The 27,598-nt window shown below is 54.1% G+C and overlaps 1 protein-coding gene across 3 annotated transcripts in view; it reads right to left on the minus strand.

The window, feature by feature from the left end:
- Window positions 1–12,744, minus strand: part of ASPHD2 (aspartate beta-hydroxylase domain containing 2) — a 19,438-nt gene extending 6,694 nt beyond the window's left edge. For 2 of the 3 annotated variants that reach the window (XM_030582386.1, XM_030582384.1), the window contains exons 1-3: window positions 12,690–12,744; window positions 6,283–7,420; window positions 2,076–2,189 (exon numbers count right to left, since the gene is read on the minus strand). In XM_030582386.1, the coding sequence (XP_030438246.1) occupies window positions 2,076–2,189; window positions 6,283–7,168 (1,000 nt within the window). In that variant the 5' untranslated portion in view covers window positions 7,169–7,420; window positions 12,690–12,744. Of the gene's footprint in view, window positions 1–2,075; window positions 2,190–6,282; window positions 7,421–7,749; window positions 12,350–12,689 lie in introns of those variants that run through there. The other variant, XM_030582385.1, reaches the window with a different exon arrangement.
- Window positions 12,745–27,598: the final 14,854 nt, after the last annotated feature.

Consider the following 27,598-nt stretch of genomic DNA (forward strand, 5'->3'; position numbering starts at 1 on the left):
GAGATGGCTCTGCCCCTGCCCCCACCCCACGAGTCTGTACCACAGGGCCCCTGGCCTCATCTGCCACCCCAGACTTTTGAGAGGGTCCTTCAGCCACAGGGAGCCCAACAGCTTCAAGCTAATGGTTGCACCATGGCCCTGCTTCCTCCACTCCACAGGGGTGGGTACGCTCAGCCACGTGTACAATGCCCGGCAGTGCCATAGAACCACTGGGAACACGACGTGAAACTCCACCTGTCCATGGAACTGCATAGGGCATTTGAATGAGGCAGCATGTAATGACCCTCTAGATTATGGCCAGAACGCTGGGGGGTAGGGAGAGAGTGTCTATTCCAGTGAGGTGCTAGCGCTGTGCCCGCTGTGCCATCTGTGTCCAACCGAAAGGGACAGAAGTTATTTACTGACCATTGGCTAGGCTCTCATCTGAAACAGAGCCCTGCCAGCAGCACAGTGCCCCCCCTCCCGCCCCAGCTGGTGGAATTGGTTCAGTGCTGACTGGGTGGGAAAGGTGCCCCCTACTGAGTCATCAGCACCACAGCGAATGTCCTTGGAGGTTTCCCAGCCAAACCCTGAGTGCACCTGGTGCTGCTTAGCATGCAAATCCCAAGACCCTTGCTTTGTCCCAAGACCAGTCCCATAAAATGAGCAATGCCCTGGGAACCTCAGCATGCTAATCTGTCCTTGGCAATCCCCCAGGTCTCTGGGAATGGGCTGTTTTCCCATTGCTGCAGGCGAGTGTATGTGGGGAGCAGCACCCACTCTCCCCAAAGTACTCCCTGTGTAAAACACATGACAGCTGCTCCTATGCCATCACCCACTCATACATGTTCATTCAGCAGAGCGCCCATAAGTGAAACAGTACTGAGATGCAGCTCTGCCCAAGTGGGGGGAAAGGGACATAAATCAGGTACAGAGCTCCCATCCCTTCCCCTGGGGCAGTGAGCACCATGAGCGCACAAACCAGGCTTGAGCAAGGGAAAGAGAGCTCCAGCAGCAGACCCAGCCCTACTCCTGCTGCACCAGCCTGAAGTCAGAGAGGAGGAGTCAGAGGACACCTGACCCCAGGAGGAGAAGACAGATTCCACAGGAGCACCTGTGCCTGAAGCAGGAGTCAGACCAGACCTACCAGGAAACTCTGCTTCCTGCTTCCAAGTGTGAGTACTTGGGAAATGGCAGAAGATCTGGATAACTGGTTGGGAAAGAGTGTTCACTGAGGCTGGGTGGGATGTAGTGGGTAGAGTCTGAGCTTCCCTCCCTGTACTGAGGCAAAGAGACTACCTGGCACAAAGCATATCAAACACTTCACACCATCTGCCACATCCTGACCTGTCAGTAATGCTGTTTGTTACTGTTAGCTGCCATAAAAGTGGCTTGTGTGGCACTGGGTGGCTCCGAGGCAAGGAACCTTGCTCTGGGGAAGTGGGGAATCAGGACACAGCTACCCTTTGCATTTATATTATAGCAGCTTTGCAAAACCGTCTGTCCATCTGCAGAGCAACATGCTGGTTTTCATGCTCCCTGTCACCATGGGAAAGACAGACAAAGAGGCCTCAGGCCTGGGCTGGTAAAGGCTTGTGACAATTTTGCAAGGCTGAAATAAAGTCACAAACACAAGTCAGGCCAAGCAGCTGACTGTGAGGTGGAGAGGGCCCAGGGCTCTTTGGAAGCTGTGTGTGCGCCACCCCTCTTCAGGAGCAGCTGGGGGTTAGTGATGTGCAAGCCCCAAAAGACTTAGGTTGGAGAAATACCTAACACCTCTTTGCGGGAGGGGGCTGGGTGCAGAATCTGGAAGAGGCCTCATTGAGATTCCTTCTGGTTATTTGGCTAGGACCGACCTCCTGCCTTTTCTCAGGGTTTTGAGTGCAGGGAGACAAAGGGAAAGCCAAATCATTGATCCAAACCTTTTCCAGGCCTTGGAGGAGGGGCTGCTGTACCTGCCCCAGTTTACCCCTCCCTTCCTGGGGTTGGAGGAGCCTGACTGTAAACATGTTTTCAATAGCTGAGTGAGATGAGGTGAGGCGGCAGGGGTGTCTAGAAGGCGTGAGCCTGGCAGGAGCTGGGCATGCTGTACTTGCCTTCGTGAAATGCAGTGTGCAGAAAGGAATCGTCAAACAGGAGGCATCGGCCTTCAGCCCAGCACTGGGGCTCGCCACCCACCACCAGCTCGCAGTTGCTGGGAGTCTTCAGACCTTCAGGCAGGAAACACAGGAGACAAAAGAGGACAGGTGTTGGTCAGGGGAGCTGTTTCTAGGTGGCCAAGGCCTCCCTTTTCTTTAGGGACCAGGGGAACCCTTTGTCTGAGCCATGGGCTGAGAGATGGCAATACAGGGCCAAGCCCTGGAGTTTGCATCACTTTCCCATCATGCTGAGCTTCACCAGCCTGAAGCCAGAGCTGGGAGGTGCAGTGCGTAGACACAAGCTGCTGCCCAGCGCAGCCTGCCCTGGCAGTTAATGGCCGTGTTAGCGAGCCACATTTCGGAGAGCCTGTGAGGTATTTAACTCTCACCCCCAGGAATGAAATCCAAGCAGTGAGCTGCATGTGAGTGGTGAATGGTGATGTGGCTTGTGCTGCAGTGGGGGTGAAGAGTCAGGAGCCGCTTCCTTCTGTGTCCCAAACGTATATAGCTCTGAGCAGGGCTGGTGCTGAACCAGAATTCGGCTTGACAGAAATGCTGCACTCCACCTGCAGTGCTTGGAACTCAGGCACGTACTCAGTGCCCAGGTGGGCTTCCACATCCAATCCCAGGTCTGGCTCCCCCCAGCTCAGCAAGGGCTTCCCTCACTCCCTGCACTGCTTTCCCCTCAGTCCAGTGCCTGACAGCCATACAACCCTGTGTGGTAACTGAAGGCTGATTGTATTCAGTGCCTGCCATGAACTAGCGTGATACCCAGACACATTTCCTTGGGGGGAGCCTTGAGGCCGCAAAGTGCCCAAAGCAAAGGCACAGGAATCCTGAGGCATTTATCTGGCTTTGGATCTGAAGTGTGAGGGAAGCAGAGATGTTCTCCACTGGTCTGATGGGGAGGGCGCTGAACTGGGGCTCTCGAGAGACCTGGATTCAGTTCCTGGTTCAACCATAGACTCCCGGTGTGCCCTTGGCCAAGTCATGTAATCTGCTTGGTGGCTCAGATCCCTTCTGTACCATGGGGCTAGCGGTGCCCCATCTCCCAGGGGTTCCATGAGGACAACATCCAGTCATGATTGCCAGGTGCTCAGATACTCTGGTGACAGTGGCCTTACATATACCGAGTTGGGTAGAAATCCAGGCAGCCCCAGCTAAACTGGCTATTATGGACTGACCAATGCCACTGAGAAACCTGTGCTTTTATTGAGATATTAATACACCAAGGCCCCCCAGCAAGCAGCTGGCTCCTTGAGGATACCTTTTGGTTTGTGAAAGTAACGTCCCTCATTACAGACTGGGGATCAAGCTGCTACAATGGGGCCAATAGACTGTGTATAACTGGGGGGAGACTTGTGAGTCTCGAATGGTAACATATGGCATGTGTTCCGCTGCTGCTCAGAGCCCCAGGCATTCAGAACACCCACAGCAGGAGACTGACTTTGGTGCCAAAAACACGTGGGCACAGCAGGGGCTCCTAGCCGCCCAGGAGAGCGAGGCTTGTTTATGTTTCTTTGATGTATGTTTCACAGACTGCAAAACAAAACCTGGTTCCCTCCACACAAACTGTCCGGAGTGCAGAAGCTCCATCCTATAAGATGGGCATGAGGAAGAGAGTTGATCATGGCATGGGCACTGGGTTAGCAATGTCTGGCTGACCCCCTCTGGGCTGTAGGGGACAGGCTGATGCAATGCACCACTCTTGGCACTGGGCATCCAGGGACGGGAGCCGGGGAACCTGTGCCTAGAGATGGTGCAAGAAGCTGACTCTAACCAGAGGTTCAGGTCCCCCAGTGGCAGGCTCCTCGAGGCAGGGCACACCGGGGCGCCACAGCAAGCTGACCAGTGCACAAAAGCAAGGTAGGGTCTCCCAGGGGGCTTTAAACACACACAAGTCTCTGCTCTCCACTGGGGGAGCTGGGACCTTAGCACTGAGGCAGGGAAAGAGCACTCTGGGGTGCCCTGACCTAGGCACAGTGGCCTGTGCTCAGACCTTAGAGCGCGTGGAGTGGGAGTCTGGGAAATGCCAAAGGGAAGGGGGAGAATAGCCCAGCCCTACCGGTGCACTCTTCCCCACTGTTCAACTCCAGGTGGAGGGGAGCCACCAGCGAGCCCACAACCCAGGCTGTGCTGCCCTGCTCACTGGTTCCCCGATGTCAGAGCTAGCCCGTTCCCTGCTGGGCTATTCCCCTGCCGAGTGGCTCTGGGCAGACCGGCTTAAACTGCAAGTGGCCCTTCGCTTGTGCACAAGTCAGATGAGCTAAAGTTCAGAAGCCTGGAGGCCAGCCTGAGGCAGTGCTGGGCACGTGGCTCCCACCCTGGGGGCACAGTGAGGCCTGGACTCCAGGGCCAAGGCCTGACAAAGGTGGGTTGGGTAGTGCCAATAGCCGGGCCCCTCGCTGTGGCCCTGACTTTCTGGGAGGGGATAAACAGCCAGCAAGGCTGAGCAAGTGGAAGCCTAGGCAGGTGGTGTCTAATAGTTGCATTGCTCCTAGGTGCCTCGGCCTGTCCCTTCCAGAGGAGAGGAGATGGGGAAGTTGATGAAGAGCCCTACTTGTTCCTCCTCTCCAGCTAGCCTAAGGAAGGGGAGCATGGCTCTAGCTGATCTGGTGAAGCTCTGGGGCAAGAGAGCTGCTTCGAAGCTTGCCTCTAACTTAACACGCAAGTGCCAGTGTGCATGTGCCTGGCAGAGGTGGCTGACCAGTCGTGTGGGGTGTGCCAGCAGGGCCACAAGCAGATTCTTCCCCCACAACAAATATTATTGCTTTCTATGTTCCAGAAACCTGGCTGTGCGCAGCAGACACACTTTCCCAGCCAGGCTCTCCCAAGGGCTAGAGGGCTCCCAAGAACTGTCAGCAATCCAGGCTTTCAGCTTCTTGAGCTGTAGCTACTGGGCTCTGCTCGGAGACAAATCTGCAGAGGCCAGATGTTGTCTGGGCCTCTCTTCTCCTTGCTTTTCAAAAGGATGGCTGATGTGCACAAAAACAGGCTCCTGCAGCTTTGGTTAGAGCTGCCCCCTGAGGCTGCTGCATGGAGGCAGACCCTTCTGCATGACAGTCATCTCACAGCAGCAAAACCTGAGTCACTACCAGCAGCCCCACTCCAGATGATGAAGCTGCAGGAGGGGCACAGGCTCTGAAGCAACTAAGATCCTGTTCTCGTGCACGTGGCCCAGGAGGGATGGTATCGAAAGCCATGGTTTGCCACTTTCCCTGCCAATTCAGAGTTCCCTCATGGGTCAGGTGGAAGTAGCTGGAGTGTTTGGGGCAGCCCAGAAAGGCCCCGTCACGTCAGAGCCTCCCAGGCAGTGAGTGTGTCGTCCCCTATCCCCACTCCCTGCCTGCAGTCAAGCTAAGCATTGTCTATCAGTACCATTTTAAAAGGTCTGAAAAAAATGTGGGGGGGGGAAGGGGAGGAGAAATCCCCCTGGCTGCTGAGCTAGAGGCCATGGAGAGTTCCCATCAGAATGGGGTGGCCGGAGCCCTTCCTGCATTTCGCAGGGAAGATGCAGCACCCAGTGGGAGCTCTGGCCTACATAACATTCCTATGGTGCAAGCAAAACATCAGGATCTGCTCCTGGAGACACAGATACCAATGTCTGGCTCCTCAGTGGCTTTGGTGTCGTGTGCAATCTGAGAGCAGGCTCAGAGCTAGTAGAGAGAAAAGCTAAGCCTCGTGCACGACCCTTCCATCCATCCTAACAGTTAATCTCACTGGTTCGGGAGTGTTTGCAGTGACGCTCCCTCACCCAGAGAGTCGCTTCTTTATTGCCCAGTTTCTCTGGCTCCAGTTTCCTAAAATCTGAGCTTTCGTTTCCTTCCTTAGCTCCGGGCCACTGCGCCTTGAGCAGCATCTTCCGAGACTGAATTATTCCCTCCTTCCCCTTTAGACTGCCATCATGACCCCTCTGCGACTATCCTGGTTTAGGATAAGCCTTATTATTATACAGGTCTAATCCTTGTATAAGTTTTTTCCCCTTCATAGGATGGTCTCTAAATCCTCCTCAGACTTGGATGAGAACAGACTAAATGTGCCAGAATTTGAAATACAGCAGGCTCTTCAGCGAGTTCCGCAGCCCTGGAAGAACTGCTCTCAGTTTTAGCAAGAAAGGAGGAGGAAAAATACCTGTAGCTCTTCTCTGCTTCTGCTGGATACATACCTAAATGGCATCGTATGCGGATGTTGGTTGGTCCATAGTGCTCCGCAATGACCGTGCCCGGGGTCAGCACAGAGATGCATGCGTTCCCAAAGACATTGTTGCCAATGTAGGTGCGGAGGCTCCCAAGTAAGCGATACGTCCGTGGGCATTTCCTGCAGTTCTTGGGAATGCACGTGCCCTGGTTCACCAGGTAAAAGGTGAACCACTCCCCACTGGGCGTGCTGTTCATTTTCCATCCTTGCGGGAGGCTGCAGTTTGAGAAGGCTTTGTAGAGGGTCTCGAATTCGCACAGGATGGTCTGGAAGTTGCGTTCCAGTAACTCCACGTCATGTTTTTGAGCGTCCCGTGAGAAATAGGGCATTGTTGGTAAGTCTGGTAAGAAGAAGACTTCTGGCTTCTGGATGGATGGTCGGCTGTTTAGGTAGCGCCCTTGCTCTCGGATGCCCTTGTGGATCCTGCCCATGCCGGACCAGGAGTAGCGCTTGGCATATTCCTGCAGATTGTGATAGAGTTTCTGGTTAAGCCCGTCATTACGTGTGCAGCGCACACACTCGGGGGAGTGGCAGTAAGCATACCCATTCTGTAAGCCACTGGCATCAGAGCTCTGCATGAGGGAATTCACAGTGACATACGTGCGGGGCTGCTCCCTGCCAACGTGGTAACAGTACCAAACAAACAGCACCAAGAGGCAAGCAACAGCACTGAGGGCAGTGGTGTCACAGTCCCGGAAGGACTGGATCCCTGTAGCTATAAAGTCCCGGAGTCCATCCAGTGACCAGCTCCAGTCCATCAGCCACTCCAAAGACATTTTTGTGAAGCTGTTCTTAGAGGTGTATAAAAGGGCCAGGTGATCAGTCCTCGTGGTTCCTAAAGGCACCCACACCATGCAGGTTAGTAGGGGCACGGAGGGAAGGGCTTGCCATGGGGAAGCACAGTTGTACCTGCTCCCCGGCCACTTACAAGCACTGCATTAGTGAGTGGCGAGTTGTTAGTGTTCACATCTACATGTTTGACAAGGCCTGTGCCTCAGAGGACCAGGAAGCCCTATGGTGCTGTTATCGTTAGTGAAGCATCAGCTGTGGCATCCCTGCCAACGTTCTGAGGTCATTCGTTCTCAAAGGCAGCAGATAGGCAGGGTCTGAAAAAAAATAAGAACCCAGATGGGCATTAGGGCTTTTTCAGTCTGGAATTACTCACTGTGTGTCGGATTCAGCATCTGCTTGCTGTTCTGAGCAGGAGATCTGCATCCCATTCCACAAGCTGCAGGAACTCAGCAAAGGAGGAAGGGTCATTTAAGTGAAAGTATTTGGACCAATAAAGATAGAACAGGAAATGAGGCCCCTACCCAACCCTCCCAAGTATCTTAACCAGATGATGGACATTGTCTTGTGCTGTGTTTTCTCCATCCCTCCCACCCACATTTTATTCCAGGACGTGAACCCGATTGGGGGAGCATCACGTAATTACCCAGCCAAGCCTCTGTCCCTCCTGTCCTCGTTACTGGTGCACATTCGTCCATTCTCTCCTGGAGCGCTGTGCAGTAACCAGTGCTGCTCCCCGATCCGTTCTTCCTGCCTGCTACAGCATCACTTCTACAATCTGGTTGATGCATAGCTGGGTTGAAGCTGGAAATGTTCTTTTAACAGATGTATCTCGTACCACATCACAGATTATACCTTGATCTAAATGCTCTGAAATGACACGCCTTTCAGGGAATAGAGCGCTTTCCACTGAGAACAGATGATACCGCTCAGGTGGTTACTAAACAGAATCCATGTTGGTGGAACGCCAGCCTTTCTCCTTTTAGACACACAAAGTGGAAATGAGTGCCCCTGTAGGGCAGCAGGGAGAGGGACGCCCTGGAGCAGACCGCGCTCCGTGGCTCTGCATAGCAAAGCAGTGGGATTGAAGTTACCAAACAGGTGAGCTCCTCAAAGATCAGAGGGTCTGTTCGGACAAACCCCTGATGTCTGTGCTCTTCAGGAAGTACCCAAAGCTGTAATCTGCAGAAGTCACGAGGCTCTTTCACAGGATCCCAATACTGCCTGCTTTGGGCGGGCTAGAAATGCCACGGGAACGAACGGTCACTCTGACAGAGCTGGGCACTGCTGTGACCAGGGGACACCAGAAAGGGCAGAAGAATAAATTGGTGAGTGTGGGTGAGGGGTGAAGGTTGGTTTTTTTCCTTTTCATCTAATTAACCAAACTTATCTAAGTGCCAATGAGGTGTCGGGTTTGCTGTGCACCCTGGGCAAGGGTTCACACCAGAACTGGGTCATAGGAACCTCATTCCCACCTGCTTGGTAATCAGACTTTAGACCTATTTTGTTTATATCTTATTTTAAAAATCTCAGTTTCATTTAATTTCTCTGACGCCATCCTGCTGTGTGTGCCCATAGCACGTCTCTGCCGCCATCTATTCTTCCTTCCCCATTTCCTCTATCTGTTACTCGCTTGTTGCATTGTCTTTAATTAGACTGTAGGCTCTTTGTGGCAGGACCTATCTTATTATACATAATATTTTATATAGCACCCCACACTGCGGGGCAGTGATCTTGACTGGGGCCTCTGGGAGTTGCCACAATATGCATAATCCTGGACTGGGGTTCTCTGCACTTTGGGGTTAGGGCAAATCTAGGGCCCACTGTGCCAGACTGCCCCCAAAGTCCAACCATTCCGCCAGGCCGAAGGTGCTATTCCACTCTGTAACTCTCTCCACCACAACACACAGTTACTGGCTTAGGCAGGCCGATCGCAGTTCCCTGCCCTTTAAACATCCTGTGGGGCTGCAGCCCCTGTTCAGTAAATGGAAGCTGAAAAGATGCCTAGGTGCATTCATGGAAGGCTATGCCCCTTCATACTATCACACCAAGGGAGAGGGGCAGCTGAGAATTATTTTGGCAAACTAACAAAGAACCAAGGTTTTTAAAGGTCAACACTTACAAAGTTCCAGGCCAGATGGCTGCTCTGTTCCTGTACTTTTGTCAAGGATCTTTTGAAGGCACCAGATAGAAAAATGGAATGGAGACTTTACAAAGTGGGTCTGAGTGTAAGTGTTCCCTTTAACAGGAGAGAACAACTCTGACTATCACATTGGTTTGCTCTGAATTCTCTCCCTGGGAATCTTGGAGCAGGAAGGGGATGGGGGAAGGAAGGCACAAGCACAACTGGGGTTTTCAAAAATGTAACTCCTATTAGTGGGAAAGGAAGTGCAGTACCAGAGCAGAGAATGGACGTGTATCCACTGCAGTTAGCCATCTAGATGCCATAAAGCAGCTGGAGGATAAAGTGGCTGATAACTTTACTCAGCTATACTGAGATGATTTATCTTGTAATAGTATTTTCTGTACAAACTGTATCCCCCCAAAGCTTCAACCAAATGTAAGAGCCACCAGTAGATGTACATAATGAGAGATGGGCTGTCTGAAAATATTTTAAAGTAGATGGAGAGAGAGAGTCTGGCAAAAGTTGCAGGGGAGAAGGTTCTTGTGCCAGCAGTGGTGAAACAGTACAGAGGAGCAGGAGGGTGTTTGTGCTGTTATCTTCCAAAGCAAGTTATATGTAAGGCACAAACTGCTTATCCCTTGCTGAAATGGCCTAGCAGGCTACGTGCTTTGGCTGCCCGGTGATGCTGTTGCTGTGGTCCTGGCAGGCTTGGGCACAAGGCTGAGGCAGCTCTAAACCAAACTAGAAAAAGGCACTTTTAGAACAAGTACATTAGCAAAACTAACTTCCATCCATTCTGTTTCCCAGTTTTCACACTGTGTGCAGCCACGGGGCTTTAATGGGAATTCCTCAGCGTGCATATGGCATCTCTGTAGTGTCTGCAAAGGAACTGTGTATTGTGATGAGCTGGAGCAGGCACAAGTTGTATCCCTTTGAAATACTGACTCCCGGAACACAGGTCTTGGCTTTAAATCAGTAATTGTGTTCAGGGGCTGCCTGGGGTGTGTGGTGAGCAGGTGCACTTGGCATAGGAGGGATTTGTACTGAAAGCATTTTTGTTATGTTTCAAGGTGACATCTTCAGAAGTTGCTGGTTAAAGATAACTGCAAAGCTTTTCTTTAACAAATGGGTTGATAAAGTTAATATCCCAGAGGAGGCAAAGGGCGGGGGTGTCCATCTGACTACTACAGGGTGATCGCCTGGCACACTTATGCCCCAGTGGCCCATTGGCAGCATATCCCCACCCATGCCCACTAACTGTCACAGTCTGATCAACAGAGTTAAAAACACGCCTCTCCCTGGACTGGTACAAGTGCCTGCTCCAGGTATCACAATGCACTATCCCATGCAGACACCACCCAAACCGGAACCCATGGGCATCGCTCTCACCACAGAGAAAAGTCACCTGTAGCCCTGCCCCTCAAGGATAACCCTTCAGCCACACCCCCAATAGAGCATCCTGCTCAGCAGAAAATGCCTTCAGAACCATTTCCCAAGCATGTGTGCCGCTGGTAGGCCAGGAGAACCTCCTTTCTATTTCAGAACAGGATTTGGGACCACTAAAACCGGGTGACCACACAGGAACCACTGCCTAAGGGGTGGCTGGATGCATCCAATGAAACTGCAAGTTCTCTACCTTAATACTGAGTCTCAGTCTATTAATTAAAGGCACCTGGTGGCCTGAGATCCAGCAGCTTCAGCATCAGTTAATAATAAACCACAGAATCAGTTCAAAATAGAGACAATCAATTTAAAATTACATGGAAGCTGCACACGTTGTAAAATGTAGCTTTGCTGTCAAACGTTACATAACAAATCAAGGCAGGATTAGAGGCCGCAGAAGTTAAACTAAAGGATTCTTATGGGAGCGATAGGCAGTTTTCAGACAGACTGGCCTTTGCACCAAGCATGGTCTCAACTTTGGTGGGTTCTGGATCTGATCACCGTGGAGCAAAGAGCATTTTGTCGTCATTTGCTATGCTGTCCCAGACCCCGCATTCGAGGAATCTTCTGTTCTCGCTGTGAGGAGGGAACCTCCTCACCATAAACAAGGGTTGGGGTGAGGCAGGGAAGGCTGTCTGTTACCACAGTGCTGGAAACAGCAGGGTTGTTTTTCAAAACGTCTCTATTGTGCTGGTGTCATGAAGTGCCCAGCCAAGCATGGGATGATAGGCCTCAGCAAGACATATGCTGACGGCAGACACATTCACAACTCTCCAGCCTCAAACAACAGCTTAAAGGAACTCTCTTCTGGGTTTTCCTCTGATTTACACCTGCAGGGCCAATATTAAGGCCCCATTAACATCCTGCATCCACTGCAGAAAAGCAGATTGACACCTGTCTTGTGAGCTACCAGTCTCAGGCACCCACAGCTCCGATGGAGGAATGCATGACACGGATTCACTAGCATCACCCCCAGGCATGAAGATGCTCCGGTACAATGCAGGGTTACAGCAGCCACCTGTGCTGGTGTGGCTGCTTGCCAGAAGGCGGGTCACGACCCTGATACCCTGTTAGCAGGCGTTGCAGCCTTCGTTCAGCGTGGGAATCTGAAACCACAGCCTGAGTATGAGGCACAGCCTTCTCCTTTGCTCTGGGGCACCTGTCGGCCAACCTGCTGCCCCATTTGCCGGTGTCCCTCACTGGAGGCACAGGAGGTCAGGAGACAATCAACCAGGGCAGCACCTACGGTATTGGCAGCCCCAGCTCCCACTTCTCCCCCTGCCTCAGGCAGGGCACTGGCACTGCCAGGTTAACACCCGGACAGGACAAGCCACCCCCTGGCCTTGATGGGTATCCCTTGGCAGCCCTGACCCCCTGCTTCAGAGCTGCCTGACTGCCAGGGCTCCCTGCCGTAGGCACCATGCAGAGACCCTGGGGGCACAAGTACCCCGCTCCAGCCAGTGCCCCTGCCCTAGGTTGGGGACCCTGGGGGCATGGACATCTTCCTCCAGCCAATGCCTCCTTCCCTAGACACTGTGCTGGGGGGACCTGGGGTGCAGCCCCTTCCTTCCAGTCAGCACCCCCTACCCTAGACACAGAGTTGGGGGCAGAGTCCTCCTCCAGCCAGTACCCCTGCTGTAGGCTGGGGACCCTGAGGCATGGACATCTTTCTCTAGCCAGCACTCCCTGCCCTAGACAAAGTTGGGGGCAGCCCCCCCCGCAGCCAGCCCCCCCGCCCTAGACACAGTGGGGGGCAGCCCCCCCAGCCAGCGACCCCTGCCCTAGAGAGAGTTGGGGGGCAGCCCCCCAGCCGGCGCCCCCTGCCCTAGGCACAGAGTGGGGGGGCAGCCCCCCAGCCGGCCAGGCTCCGGGCGGGGGTGACCGGGGGGCGCTGCCCGAGCCCCACATCTGCGCGGCCGGCCCGGGAGGGAGGCGCGGCTCCGCGGGCTCCGCTCCGCAGCGGGGCCGGGCCCAGCTCCCCCGCAGCCCCCGGGCTCCCCGCGCCGCCCGCCACCAACCTGCCGCCCGCGGCCGCTCCCGGGCTGCGGCTCGGCTCGGCTCGGCCCGGCCCCGGCTCCAGCCCGCTCCGCCGGCAGCGCGGACCACAACTCCCGGCAGGCAGCCCGCGCGGGCGGGGCCGACACCGACACCCCCCGTCTCCGCTCCGGCGCCGGGCCCAGACCTCGGGGAGCTCCCTGAGCCCCTGGGACCTGGCCACGGGCGGAGCTCGGCCCCCCATTGCCCCCCCCGGGCGGAGCTCGGCCCCCATTGCCCCTATCCCCCCCCCGTGCAGAGCTCGGCCCCCCATTGCCCCCCCGGGCGGAGCTCGGCTCCCCATTGCCCCTATCCCCCCCCGTGCAGAGCTCGGCCCCCCATTGCCCCCCCGGGCGGAGCTCGGCTCCCCACTGCCCCTATCCCCCCCCCGTGCAGAGCTCGGCCCCCCATTGCCCCCCCGGGCGGAGCTCGGCCTCCCACTGCCTCATCCTCCCCTGGCGGAGCTCAGCCCCCCATTGCCCCCCCGTGCAGAGCTCGGCCCCCCATTGCCCCCCCGGGCGGAGCTCGGCCCCCCATTGCCCCTATCCCCCCCGTGCAGAGCTTGGCCCCCCATTGCCCCCCCGGGCGGAGCTCAGCCCCTCATTGCCCCTATCCCCCCCATCAGAGCTCGGCCCCCCATTGCCCCCCCGGGCGGAGCTCAGCCTCCCACTGCCTCATCCCCCCCCCGTGCAGAGCTCGGCCCCCCATGGGTCCCCCCCCCGGGCAGAGCTCGGCCCCCCATTGCCCCATCCCCCCCCGGGCGGAGCTCAGCCCCTATACCCCCCATCAGAGCTCGTCTCCCCATTACCCCCCCCCGGGCAGAGCTCGGTCCCCCACTGCCTCTGTCCCCCCCCAACCCATCACAGCTTGGCCCCCTATTGCCTAGGGCCCTATCCCCCCCGTCAGAGCTCAGCCCCACATTGCCCTGGGCCCTATCCCCCCCGGGCGGAGCTCGGCACCCCATTGCCCCTATCCCCCCCCCATCAGAGCTCGGCTCCCCACTGCCCCTATCCCCCCCCAACCCGTCAGAGCTTGGCCCCCCATTGCCCCATCCCCCCCAGGGACAGGGCTTGGCCCCCCACTGCCCTATCCCCCCCCAACCCATCACAGCTCGGCCCCCCTTTGCCCTGGGCCCTATCCCCCCCTGGCGGAGCTTGGCCCCTCATTGCCCCTATCCCCCCCCATCAGAGCTCGGCCCCCCCTTCCCCCAGGCCCTATCCCCCCAGGTGGAGCTCAGCCCCCCATTCCCCCTATCCCCCCCATCAGAGCTCAGCCCCCCATTACCCCTGTCCTCCCCCTCAGGAACAGATCTCGGCCCCTCATTCCCCCTACCCTATTCCCCCCCCCCCGAGGACAGAGCTTGGCCCCCTATTGCTCTTGCCCCCCCCCCCCAGCAGAGTTCAGAATCCCCATCCCCGTTCCCTCTATCCCACCCCCTGGGGGCAGAGCTCAGTTCACATCCCCCACAGTCGCCTTTGGGGTAGAGATCAGCCTAATTTTCCTGTTCTCTGACTCACCCATGGAACAGCCCCTGTAGGGCAGGCCAAGCTGCTGGGCTCCCCTGTGACGCTCCTTGCCCATGACAGCGAGTCCCACAGGGGAGCAGGAGCCCAGCCCCACAATAGCTTTTCCAGTGAGTGGGTCCCTTTCCCTCCAGGACACAACCCCAGTCTCCTGGCTCCCAGCCCATCCCCTGGCTGCAAGACACTGTCCCCTTTGGGGCTGCAGGGAGCCATGGGAGGGGGGTACCACAGCATCCAGGGAGGAGTCGCTGTGGGAATCCCCAGCACAAAGCTGTGAGTGTGAAGATCCAGTAGGCCCTGGGCATGTGGCTTGGCAGGTCTAGGCAGAACAGTGCACAGCAGCCATGTCCTATATCAACCATGGCCTGAGCCCCAGGCTGGAAGTGAACAGGAACAGGTCCCAGCGGTGGCTTGTCGGAATGAATTCGTCCGCAGTTGACTGCGTGAGGGGACCTGAGCGATGGGCACTGGGAGCCAGATGGCCAGAGTGGTTACTGGACCCTTGGTCTCACCACATCATGGGCAGCTTTTGATGTTCCTGAGAGTAGTAGAGCCCAGCCTGGGACTCCACTTGCCCTGCGCATGTAATGCACTGAGGAGGTCTTTCTAGTGCCTACCCACCTAGCATGTAAGAGCTCAGCTGGCAGGGAATGTTCAACTGAACAAAAAGGCTGCAAATTCAAAACTGATGAAAGGAAATACTTTCACTCAGTGTGTGATTCCACTGTGGAACCCTCTGCCACGGGACATAGTCAAGGTCAAGAACTTTGCTAGATTCAGAGAGGGACTGGAGGCTATCAAGAATATTCAGTGTTGTAACAAGTATCAGAGAGGTAGCCATGTTACTCTGGATCTGTAAAAGCGGCAGAGTCCTGTAGCACCTTACAGACTAACAGACGTATTGGAGCATGAGCTTTCGTGGGTGAATACCCACTTCGTCGGATGCGTCACATGCTCCTATATGTCTGTTAGTCTATAAGGTGCCACAGGACTCTTTGCTGCTTTTACAGTATTGTAACAGTTAGTTCTAAATGATAAATCCCTAGAAGGGGACTTCCCGAGTGAGTAAATAATCACACAAGTATCTGCTGCGGGGTTCCTTGCTCCTTCCTCTAAAGCACTTTGTGCCAGTCACTGTTGGAGACAAGATACAGGAGTAGATGGACGATAGGCCTGATCCATTCTGGCAATTTTTATGTTCCTGGTAGCAAATGTGCTTCCTCCTTTATCTCAGTTCTCACATGACAGAGGTCTGTGCTGAAGGGCCCGAGGGCTGGTCTACGCTAAGGGTGGGGATCAATCTAAGATATGCAACTTCAGCTACGTGAATAGCGTAGCTGAAGTGGAAGTATCTCCGATCGATTTACCTTGGGTCCTCACAGTTCGGGATCGACATGCGCGGCTCCCCCATCTACTCCACTACCGCCATTCGCACTGGTGGAGTTCCGGAGTCGACGGGGAGCGCATTCAGGGATTGAGATATGGCATCTAGATGAGACACGATATATTGATCCCCGAGAAATCGACCGCTACCCGCCGACAAGGCGTGTAGTCTGGACGTAACCTGAGTTCAAACCCTATGGATGATGCATGGTGAGTGGGGGATGTTATGCATTCACTGACAATCTGGACATATTCTGACTTCTGAGTCCTTCACTTTTAGGAAATTCTAGCTCCAAATAGACTCCTAAACGGTATGATTCCAATCCCAAGTACTTATCAGAATCTGGTGCTTCAGCATGGGACCAACCAAGCCAGTCCATACAGGAGCTTACCCCGCTCTGACAATTGGGTAACATGAGGTAGGAAAAAGGGGAAAGACAAGGTGTAGCCTGAAGCATGAATGGACAATCCTGGTACTTTTCTAGTTGAGTTTTCCCCAGACATGCCAATCCCCCGCTGTCCCATCTGCCGTAGTTACAGGGCTAGCTGCACCTCTGTCCCTTCTGGTCTCTGAGTGCATCCCCTCAGGTGTCAAGCCTGGTGCCTTCACCTCTCTTGGGCTGGAATTCCGGCAATCTCCCACTCTTAGACCAGGCCCTGGGATACAGCACCCTGTGTATCCACCATGCTTACCCAGCCCTCCCACGGAGTTCTGGCACCTGCACTTCTTGGGTGGCTGTGACCAGTGGTGTTTGTGGTCACTGAACAGCTGTCTTACACCAAAAGCACTGTATAGTTTAGCAGTAGGACCAAAACACTAGAGAAAAAAGGATTTTAAAACAGCAACGAACCTCTACGCAGGTCTATTGTATGTAAAGGTTTATCTTTCCCCAACGTAACCTGGCTTCTTCAGATGTGTGAGCAGGTGCCTGTGTCCTACTCTGATTCTCCCAAACAACCCCACCCCCGAACAGCTTTCTTCCTCTCAGTTCCTTCTTAAACTGCCATAGTCCTTTTGATCTTGACTGTTCCCAGGCTTTTGCCCTTCTGGGTTGGCTAGGGAGGAGGTAAAATCATCCACAGATAATGATCTGGGCATTGTTGCTTAACAACCCTCAAGAGTTTGTGGAGAAGTGGCCTTTGTTTGTCCTTCCTGTTTGTTTTTCCTTACAGCTTCCATTAAACTAAACCATTGTGCTCATACAGTAAACATCCCAAGAGCCGGCACAGCAGCCAATATGAATAACTCACAGCAGATCGAATCCTGGGGCGCACTCCCTCAGTGAGTCACTTGGATGAACATTACAAAGCACCCTGAAGAACAGGTATGACGTTTCCACTAGCAACGCAGTCCACAGCCTTGCTTCGTGGCAGACTCACTCACACCTACTGGGGCTGCCCGAGGAGGCAGGGTTTGGGGAAGATCGTATTCCATCTTGCAGCGGCTAATGCACAGACTCAGGCTGGGTGATGGGGCCTCTAGTGGACCGGCCAGAGAGGATAAGGAACTTGCTACTAGCACCTGTAAAGGAGCTTTTCTGTAGTGTGATTTATTAGTACTTAGGAGACTGTTGTTTGCATTGCATGGATTTCTTACAGCAGCACACACCCCCATCCTCCTTCTTCCTAAGGACTTTATCATGACGTGACCAGGAGTTAAACCCTTCTCAGCCTCATCTCTTGTTCAGTCACTGCCCTAGGGCACCTCATCCCCAACTGCCTGTTTTAGTCCCTGTGTACTGGTGGCTGTTACTCACTAAGCTGCCTGGGAAGTATGGAGGGAACAATGAGACTCATCTGCAGCCACTGTCTGAAAAGCAGCCCCAGGGTCTGGGGCCTCTGTTTTGGGAAGCCCAACTTGAGACCCCCTTGGACCTGCTTTTCAGCAGTGCTGAGCACCCATAACTCCTGCTAAAGTCAGTGGGAGCCACAGGTGCTCACTGAAGCACCTTGGAAAAACAGGCATAAGGCCAGGGTGAATCATGGCCTCCTTCAGTGTCTGGGAGCAGTACTGGCCCCCGCCCTGCTGAAAGTGGCTGGTAGCTGAGTTCAGTTAGTAACTCATGGCTGCTAGATCACTCAGGTGCACTTGGTTAGCCTGAGCAGCACCACCAGCCATTCAGGCTCCAGTTGGGTGGGGAAAGCAAATCCAATTCTTGCAGGCAGAACCTAACTGTGGGAGGGTCACTGGGCTCCTCGAGACTTCCTTCTTTTAGCTAGAAATGGAGCTAACCTAAGCAATGCTTGCTGAGGAATGAGCTGATCTGGGAGGAATGGAGGGGGGAAGGAGCCTACTCATAGGGGCTGGCAGTTACAGGGCTGGTTGCAGCTTCTTCCCCGTGCCTGGAATGTGGGGATTACTTTGGATCTACATGTTTGTACTTTTATTTGTATTTGGGGATGCTGGGCAGAAGGGGAAAGAATTAAATGCTCCAGTGTCAGCCCCTGAGCTGTAATGAGGCCATGCATCCGGTTCTGGGATGAGATACTGGCAGATGAGAGGGTTCTTGCAGAAGAATGACGGAAACACTCCAGGGGCTGTTATGAAGGAATGACTGGAAAAGCTAAATACGTCACTTCGCTGGATGATGCCTAGGCAAAGCATCTGGCAGCCCAAGTTACACCACTGTGGGGGTAGTGGGATTGCTGACTATGGCAGCACATTGGGGGAGAGTAACTAGGAATAACTGGATGAATTTATGAAAGGTGGGGGGGGCTTTAGGCAGTCTGTCAGGAGAAGCTTTGTGAGCATGTGAAGGAGTGAGTGGAAGATTATTCCATTGACTGATGCCCTGGTGGAGTGGTGGGAGGCCCATGCTTAGCTCATGCTCATTATGGCAAGTGGGATTTTCAAAGTACACCTGCTAAAGACAGCGACAGCCACTGCTCTTCTGCAGAGAGCTGCCCAAGCCCGAGGCAGTCTATCCAAGACACCCAGCCTCTTGCATGGCAGGATCTGGTTTTCAGGCAGGAGGCAAACAGCTGCCAAAGATTAATAAGGGGTAAAACCACAAGGTGTCCGACATGCAGGAGACAATGAACTGTCCTCAGCCCCGGCTAAGGGGTAGCTGTTTAAAGCAAAGGAATTGTACAGGGGTAGCATCTGCTGAATGCCTCTCTGCAGTCTGCAGGGAAGGTTCCTCCTAAGCCACGGCTTTTGCTGACATGGCTGACAAACCAGCCACCTGCCAGTTGCATCTCTTTACTGGTTCTCTTTCCCTCAGCTCCCCACAAAGGGTTTCCCCCTGGTGGCTCTTGGGGTGGCTCTGTAGGCCAGCATTTTGCTGTTTCTATGTCAGGTTCTGCTTTCTCTGTGGAGACCCCAGGCAGAGGAGGAGGACGGGCACCACTTGCTCTAGGTAGAGCAGCTGGGTCCCGCCTGGTGCAACTGAATTCCAGGGGTTATAGGCAGTTAGTTATCAGTTGCCTGAGGTGTGCAGGGCACATACAGCTGAGACCTTGCATAGTTTGCCATGACCTCTGTACCAATGCAGCACAACCCTTTTGGGGGAAATGAGGTCCCAGGAGATCTCCCATCACCACTAGACCTGTGGGGGACTCCTGTAGCCATGCAGTCGCTTTTCCTGGACCCAGCACAGGGCCCCATTGCCTACAAGATTGCTGGCAGATAAATGCTCTGAGATTCTCCACTTCAGGTGAAGTGTGAAACAGAAGGAGAATCCAGAGGCCAATCCCCATTTTTGCTGGTGTCAGAACAAAGGCTAAGCCACGGCACAAGGCAGGAGATTAGTTCCTATTTCACGTCACCCTGGAGAACTGAGAACATTGATATTTTTCTCCTTATTCCTCTTCACCCCAATCTGTGAGTAAAAATAACCCTAATTTGCCTCCCCTGGGAGCGTTCCATGTTTGAGCATCAGTTTCGGTTCCCCCTCCAGCACATTCGTCTGACAGCTGTTAATGAGGCTATCCTCCTATTTCCCATTACAGCCTGCTTTAAATGCACAGCTCCAGCATGCAAGATTATTGTGTTAGACTCGGGTGGGGGAGGCACCCTGGGATGCAGGCAGCCTCGGGCTGGCTTGGCAGTTTCACTGCCAGCACTTGCCATGGTTTTGTGCCCCTCTGGTGTTGGCCACTTGGCTGTGACCAGAGCCCGGAGTGCTCTGTGTTTCAGGCTGCTCTTCCAGGTCGTCCCTGGGCAGCCCTGGGGGTGCAAGGGCTGAGAGAAGGACCAAAGATGGGGGAACAGTGTGCAGGCCTGGGGCCTGTCCCTCGGTCAATAACCTACCCCCTTTTCTGTGGCAGCGAAAGAGGCCAGGCTGGGCCAGCTCCCCCAAGGAGCTTACCTCCTGCCTGCCACCAGCACTTCGGGAAATCAGGTCCCAAAGCTTTCCCTCAGAAAGAGGCTTATCTTGTCACCCTGGTCACCAGCAAAGCTGTGACGGGCAGCATGTGGCAGAGTTGTGCAGGCCCTTGCCCACCTCATTCCTGTGCCAGTCAGCGTGAGCCAGCATGTGCCTGTATCAGCCTGGCCTTCGTGGAGTGACAAATGCAGGGCGGTCACAGAACCACACTTTTCCCTCTTCATGCCTATGGGAGGGGAAATGGGGTCTAGTGGTTAGAGCACAGGACCATGGTCCAGGATGCCTGGGTTCTATTCACTGACTCCCTATGTCATCGGACAGGTTGCCTAACCTCTTTCAGACTGGGATTGCTTCTTTATATGCTAGGGATGCTAAAGATATTCTGGCTTTCCAAGCCTGAATGACTGACTGGTTAGAAAGTGCACTGAAATCCTCAGGCAGCCGGCTGGCACTGACGCCTGTTGGGTCAAGTTTCTCACTGGGTATTGCAGAGGAGGCATTATTGTGTCCCAGGGCTTTCTGCTTGGAACATCCCATCTTTTGCACTTGGTTGGGAACCTGTCTGGGCTTGGCCCAGAGTGACTGTGGATTGTGCTGTCACTGAGCTGGGATCCTGGTTCTGTGCTGCACTTCATCAGGGTGTGCAGGTGAAGTGACGCTGCCTCCTCGTGTGACATAGGCAGCTCGAGATCCCACCTGGAGCTCTGCTGGTGTTTAGCAAACAGGCCTGTTTTGCTTTCTGACTTTTCCAACACCCACAAAACTCCTTTCCTCTCCCTGACTCGCCTTCTGAGTCAGCGGCAATAGCATCAGGTCCTTTCCCCTCCCAGCACCTGTGTGTCACCTGCCATCCCAGAATGCGTTCTGCAAGGCCCCATGCTGCTCGCAGGGCTCTGGAGCGGGGGCTGCTGGTGGCTTTGCAGCTCTGCATGCACAATCTAGGTTGCTAACTTCTAAGGTGTCAGGCTCCTTGCCCCAGCCACAGAGGGTGGTTTTCAGTTTACAGTTTAAAAGTCACTAACTCCTGAATTTCCTAGGACACATTGTCAGGGCCCAGCCATTCTCTGAAGTGCCATCTCAGAAGGTAATTGACTGAGCACCAGGGGCATTTCTGAATTAGTGATAGCACAGAAATACCAGAGCTTCTGAACTGCATGCAGACTTTTCCAGTGGCATCTGGTGTTTTACCCACCTCTTCCCCCTTCCAGGCTGTCTTGTACAGCCTAGTCTGGGCCTGGTGGGATACAAAATTGTAGAATTCATTGTCCAGTCCGCTAGTCAGATCTAGATCCGCTCATTATTTGTGTTGAAGTAGCATTCATGGGGCTCCAAGCTGGTTCAAGACTCCTCTGGGTCCTGTATAGATCAAAGTTCTCAAGTTATTTATCATTGTGGGCTGCAGATACAGCTCTCTATGTGTTATGTGGGCTGCACCCACACTATAGATATATGGCCTTTATGGCTCTGAGGATGTCACATGGGCCACCACTGTGTGCCGATTGGCCTGCAAGTGACCCATGGGTTGAGAACCACTGGTATAGATACATGGGAAGACACTGATCCTGAAGATCTTACAATCTTATTTAAGCCAGGACACAACAAGTAGTCTTAAAAAACAAAAGGAGAGGTGGGCTGGGTAGCGGTGATAAGTCCACATGGGGACAGAGACAAACAATGGATGCGACCTGATGAATCTGAGCCAATTTATGCTGCTTTGTAGCTACAGCATATAAGTAAATACATCTCGTCAAAGCCCCACTCAGCCTCATCTTCCTAAGTGGCCTTCACACCTCATGGGAATGTCCTGGATTGTCTCACCGTCATAGACTTTGGGGTGATTCACCCCAGGTGTCCATAGGGCCCAGGGGACTCAGCTCTGGACCTTGGAACTGCTGCATGGAAGAAAAGCAAAGGACAGGTTGCAGAATTGGTAGCTAATGATGCTACGTCCTTCCAGCACTATCATCAGAGCAGGGAGAGGAGGAAATAGGTCTCCCCTAGAACACCATCATTTTGTAAATTCCAGATTCAATGTGCAGATTGTGTTATGTGTAAATATCTGTTTCCAGCTCAGGAGATTGCTGAGGGGTCAGGATTGAGGGGCAGCAGCAGAGCCGTGGGCATCCAAGACTGGAATACCGGGGGGGCAGTGGGTTGAGATTGAGGTGAATTGGCAGAATGGTGTGTGGGAGCCGAGGGCTGGAATAGGGGGAGGTTTTCAGAGCGTGCGAGTTGGGATTGAGATGCATCAGCAGAGCTCTGTGTGGGAGACTCTTGACTGGAATAGTGGGGACTGTATATCAGGATGATGATGCATCAACAGAGCTGTGGGTGGGGGAGCCCCAGGACTGCAATAGCAGGGATGTCCCTGCCTGGGGAATGAGCTGCATCATCAGTGCTGTGTGTGGGAGCCCATCTTTGGCATGGCAGTGGGGGCTGTGGGTCAGGACTGAGATGCACTGACACAGATGGACTCTTGCAGCTCATTGGTCAGCACATTAGAGCTGAGGGGCTGGGTGAGCAGAAGACTATGCCTCGTACCAGGTTGGCTAGTGACAGAGCAATATGCTGCCCCTTTGCAGATTAGTACTAAATACCCAACAACTCGGAGGGTTGTAAACGCTGGAAGAGGATTATGAGTAATTATCACTGGACTCATTTGGCCAGTACTGCTTTGATGTTGTATGTAAATCCAAATAAATAAAGCTCCTGCCAAGCAGCTCTGACTTGGCCTCAGCCCCTCTCGCTGGCTGGGAAGAGCGGCCCAGACAAGGCTGTGATTCCTTAGGCCCTACTGATGTAAGAATCCATCTACTCAGCTACAGTCACTGCTGGGCCCTGCACACAGGTCCCTCCCCCATCTTCCTGGCTTGCAGCACGCACAGTGCAAGGAGCCCAAGCCTGAAAGCTTGCTTGGCACAGACACCCCCGGGTGCTGGGGGAGTATCCAGCCACTTCGTACAGCCAGGACCCAGGGCGTGAGCCGGCACGAAGAGGAGCATGAAAGCAGTTAGCTAGAAGGTAAAGGCAGGATTCTGGGCAAAAATGGGCAGCAATGCTTGAAGTCCCTTAGCGAAAAGGGGACACCTGAGAGCTGGCTGAGGGCTAATGAGGGTCAGCAGTGAGCTCCCTGTGGTGTGGGGCACGAGGAGGCATAGCACTCCTGGGTTAGATCCAGGGTCTCAGCTGATGGGAGCCTGTGCAGCACCCAGCAGACTATGGGGGCTAGGGAACAATTTGAATAGCCACAGCTCATCAGGCAGGGGCAGCGTATGGTCCCCGGGTGAGCGGAACACCTGGGATCTCAATTCCTCCGACTCCACCAAGGGGCTGCAGAGCTGGACAGAGCTCCCTCCCCCTTATGGCCACCAGCCAGCGCCTGGCTGGGCTCATTGGCACCAGTGATAAGGGCAATAGATTTCCCTCTGAGTCACAGTCACTCACAGCAGGAAGTGGCTCCACAGGATCTACGGTGGCAGCTCAAGCCAGCGGGCGACGTGAGCTGCCTGACAATCCTATCATGTGGCTGGGGAGCACTGGCTGTGCTCGCTCTGCACTGCAGCACTGGCAGGCAGCTCTCCAGCCTGGAAGTGGGGCAGCCACTCCCTGCATGACCCAGGCGCACTGCTGCTCACCTCACCCTCCCCAGCTATGGGCAGCTGGTCGTCAGACCTCCAGCGCCGGCTCAGCCTGCACACAGCTTGTGCAGGAACATCTGCCCACACATGGGCCATGTAATCAACTCCACAGAGTCTGGGGAAGCTCAGGGCAGGGGGAGCCAGCTCTGTGGGCAGCCAGCCAGCAATGCTGCTCTGAGGTTGACGCTACACATTGCATACCCATAACTCCACAGTGCGCCGTGTCTCAGGGCTCTGCAGAGAGGTAGACAGGCGAGTGCCCTACTCTGCACTAGGAACAGTGGCTTGTGTTTCTGAGACGGGTTCTGTCTCTCCCGACATTTGATACATTGGGGCATTTTGTGCAGAGGGAGAAATAACAGCAACCCCCTCCCTTCCTAGCTGCAGCGCTGGCCCAAGGAGCTGGAGACAGCAGGAGCAGCAGAAGAGCTGCTCACTTGGCTGCATAGGGGCAGGATAAGAATCGCAGGCAGTGACTTTACCAGGAGGAATTTTAGTGCCACTCCGAAATAGAGGGAAAGGCACTTCTGCAGCACGTGGGTGAGAGACGCCGTGGGCAGCAGGCACTGTCCGAGCTGTGTACCAGAGAGCAGTGGCTTCGTAGTCAGGCCCTTGTGCACCTCAGTGCCTCCGGCCGGACACTGACCTCAAGAGCCGGATTTGGGAGTCAGAGCAATACCTGGATTTCCGCCCTGTGCAGCTGTTGCCCCAACAGATCATTCTCAGGAGAAAACTTCCAGCTAAAGCCTGCCGAGGAGCGGTAGGGGCCAGGCTGGGGCTCTGGCAAGACGAGGTGACGCTGTGGTGTAATGGAGAGCTAGCTGCCATTGTTCTGGCTGCCTTGAGGCCTCCGCGCCAGGCTGCTTTACTGGTGGGGAAGAGGAAAAGCCCTGCAGTTGAGACACCCACACCCCTTCTCCGGTGCGATGAGATTTCCCTCCCCCTCCAAAGAGCTTCTCTGACTGGCCAGGCCCTGCCCCTCGTTCCATGGCCATGTTCGATAGCGCCTTCCCCCGGGGGTCAACCAGCCACGGCAGAGCCCGGTACCACTCAGCCTGGGGAAGCGTGGCAGGATCTGGCCGGCAGTGCAGTGACTGGCAGAAATTACGGACAGTGCCAGATTCGAGAAAGCCCCAGCCTGTGAGAAGGGGGAATCCTAGCCCTAGGGCCGCCGGAGGGGGAGGAATCGAGCCACACAGCCCTGGAATCCCACTCGTGCAGCTGGGACGGGCCAGGGCTCAGGCCTCCTAGGCTGAGCTGCTCAGGCCATTTGGTGGCTGTAAGGACAGCGCTTGCCACGTTCCCTCAACCCTCATGTGGGTTCTGTGTGCGTGAGAGCTCCCCGCCCTCCTAGTTGTCAGAGCCGTAGCCATCCCAGGATCAGCCTCGATGGCTGGGCCATTGCTGGGGCAGAGGGGTCTAAAAGGAGGCTCCCTCCTGCGGGGGAGCGACGTGTGCATCTGGCTAGGCCCATTTGTTCTCGTTTGTCTGAAATCCCGGGACCCAAATGCTGGTGCCTCATCGATTTCCCTCGATGGTCTCACTGACAGGACCCAGCGGCTCCCTGCCAGCTTTAAGCCCGTCAGCTCCACCGTCCAGCCTCTCAGCTGAAGCTGCCGTTGAGATGCACCCGTTGCCGTGATCGTTGGGACCAGCCTAGCTGCCTGGCCATGGTGTTCTGCACTGGGGATGGATGCTCTCCCTTCCCCGAGCAGGAACCACCCTTCGGCCTCCCCATGACAAGCCAAGCCCCCTCCCGCCGCCCCACACTGAGCACTGGGACATGTTTACTCTCTGGGGTTGGAGGTTCCCTGACATCAGACATGCTTTCCCGCTCTCCTTCTTCCCCGGGGCCCAAGGGACCCACCTCCCTCCGCTGGCTGGGAACTTGGGACAGGCCACAAGCCCTGTGGGAGTTCAGGCCAGGAGCTGAGGGGGGAACCCCAAGAAAAAGCAGCCAAAAACCCTCCCTGGCCTGGCTCCCTGGCAGCCTCCACCAAATCCTTAGCCTTTGGCCAGGCCCCAGATGTCCGTGGCCTGGGAATTAGCTCGGGTCCAGAGAGCCAAGGGGCAGAGTTCTCCTCCCCGGCACTCTGATTGCTCCAGTCCTACTCCTGTGAGTGTGAGGACTCTGGAACCCAACTACCAACATTACCAGTCAAATCCCCCCGCCCCAAACCCCCCACTCCTTCCAAACCATGCCAAGCACTTTGGGCAGGGGCTGTCCGTATTCGGTCCTGTACTGTGTCAAGCACATCTGTGTGTAATGAACACTGCACAATGTCCCTGTCCCAAATCCCCTGGGCCTCCTGCCCTCCCACACTGGTAATTTGGCCAGGCTAGTGGTGATGTGCGGCCTGGGGGCAATGCAATCAGACACGCCAGGTTTGGGGGATAGATTATAAAGCCAGAAGGGATCATTGTGATCACCTAAATCCGACCTCCTTCATAACCCAGGCCATTGGACTTCCCTGGGCTCATTCCTGTTTGAACTAGAGCAGCTCTTTTAGAAAAACAGCCAACCTGGCTTTGAGAAATTGCCAGTGATGGAGACTTTACCACGAACCTTGGTAGCCAATGGTTAATTACACTCACTGCACCGTATTTCTAATCTCAATGTCTACATTCAACTTCCAGTCACTGGATCTCGTTATACCTTTATCTGCTGGATTAAGAGCCCTCTATTTTCAAATTTCGGTTCCCTGTGTAGGTACTTATAGAATGGATCAAGTGACCCCTTAACCTTCTCTTTGTTAAACTAAATTGATTGAACTGTTTGAGTCTGTCACTGTAAAACAGGTTTTCTAATCCTTTAATCATTCCTGTGACCCTTCTCTGAACCCTGTTCCAATTTATCTGCATCCTCCTTGAACTGCCCACGGTAGGACTGGACACAGCATTCCAGCAGCAGTCTCACCAGTGCCATACAGAGAGTTAATGGAATTGTCTTACTGCTGCTCAAGATTCCCGTTTATACATCCAAGAATCGCATTAGCCCTTTTGGCCACAAACTCGCACTGGGAGCTGATGTTTAGCTAATTATCCACCATGACCCCCAAGTCTGCCTGCTTCCCAGGAGAGCGTCCCCCATTCTGTGAGTGTGGTGTACATTCTTAGTTCCAGATTAAAACACATTTGTTTGCTTGTGCCCAGCTTACTAGCTGAGCCAGATTGCTTTGTATCCATGAGCTGTTCTCTTCATTATTTGCCATTGCGCCGATCTTTTGTGTCACCTGCAAACATTACCATGGATAAAAGCGTTAACCAGTGGAGGGCCAAGAGTCAGTCCCTGTGGGACCTCACATGATGATTTCCCATTTACAATTACATTTTGAGGCCTATCAATTAGCCAGTTTTTAAACCATTTCACATGAGCCATGTTGATTCTGTATCGTTCTAGTTTAGTAATCAAAATGCCATGTGGTACCAAGTCAAATCCTGACAGAAGTCTATTACATCGACACTAGTATCTTTATCAACCAAACTTTGTCATCTCATTAAAAAAAATCAAATTAGATTGACAAGATCTCTTTTCTATAAGCCTGTTGACTATATTACTCTCCTTTAATTCTTTGTTACTCAACTTGGGTAACTTTGTTACCCAAGTTACAGGGCCATCTCCCACAAGGCTCATTATTTTTCAGGGTGTAGGGCTGAGTATTTTTACCAAACCTGGAAGCCAGCCAACAATAAAGAAGTCACGAAGCACCAACTTACAAAAGCAGCGACAACACTCCTATTGTCCGCACTTATGGATTCCAGTGCCTAGTTATCAGAGCCCAGAACCAGGAGACAGGACATGTGAATTCTATTCCTAGCTGGGTGATCTTGAGTAAGATGCTTAATGTCTCCATGCCTTAGTTTCCCTGTGAAACATGGGATCGTAAAGAAGCTACCTACAGGGGTTGTGAGACTTAATTCATTAATATTCATCCAGCACTTTGAGATCCTCAGATGAAAGAGGCATGAGAAGGGCAAATGGTTATTCTCAACAGTTGTATAAATGAGGAGAGGTCAGACC

Source organism: Gopherus evgoodei, chromosome 13 (assembly GCF_007399415.2).
Source record: "Gopherus evgoodei ecotype Sinaloan lineage chromosome 13, rGopEvg1_v1.p, whole genome shotgun sequence".
In the NCBI taxonomy this organism is placed as follows: Eukaryota; Metazoa; Chordata; order Testudines; family Testudinidae; genus Gopherus; species Gopherus evgoodei.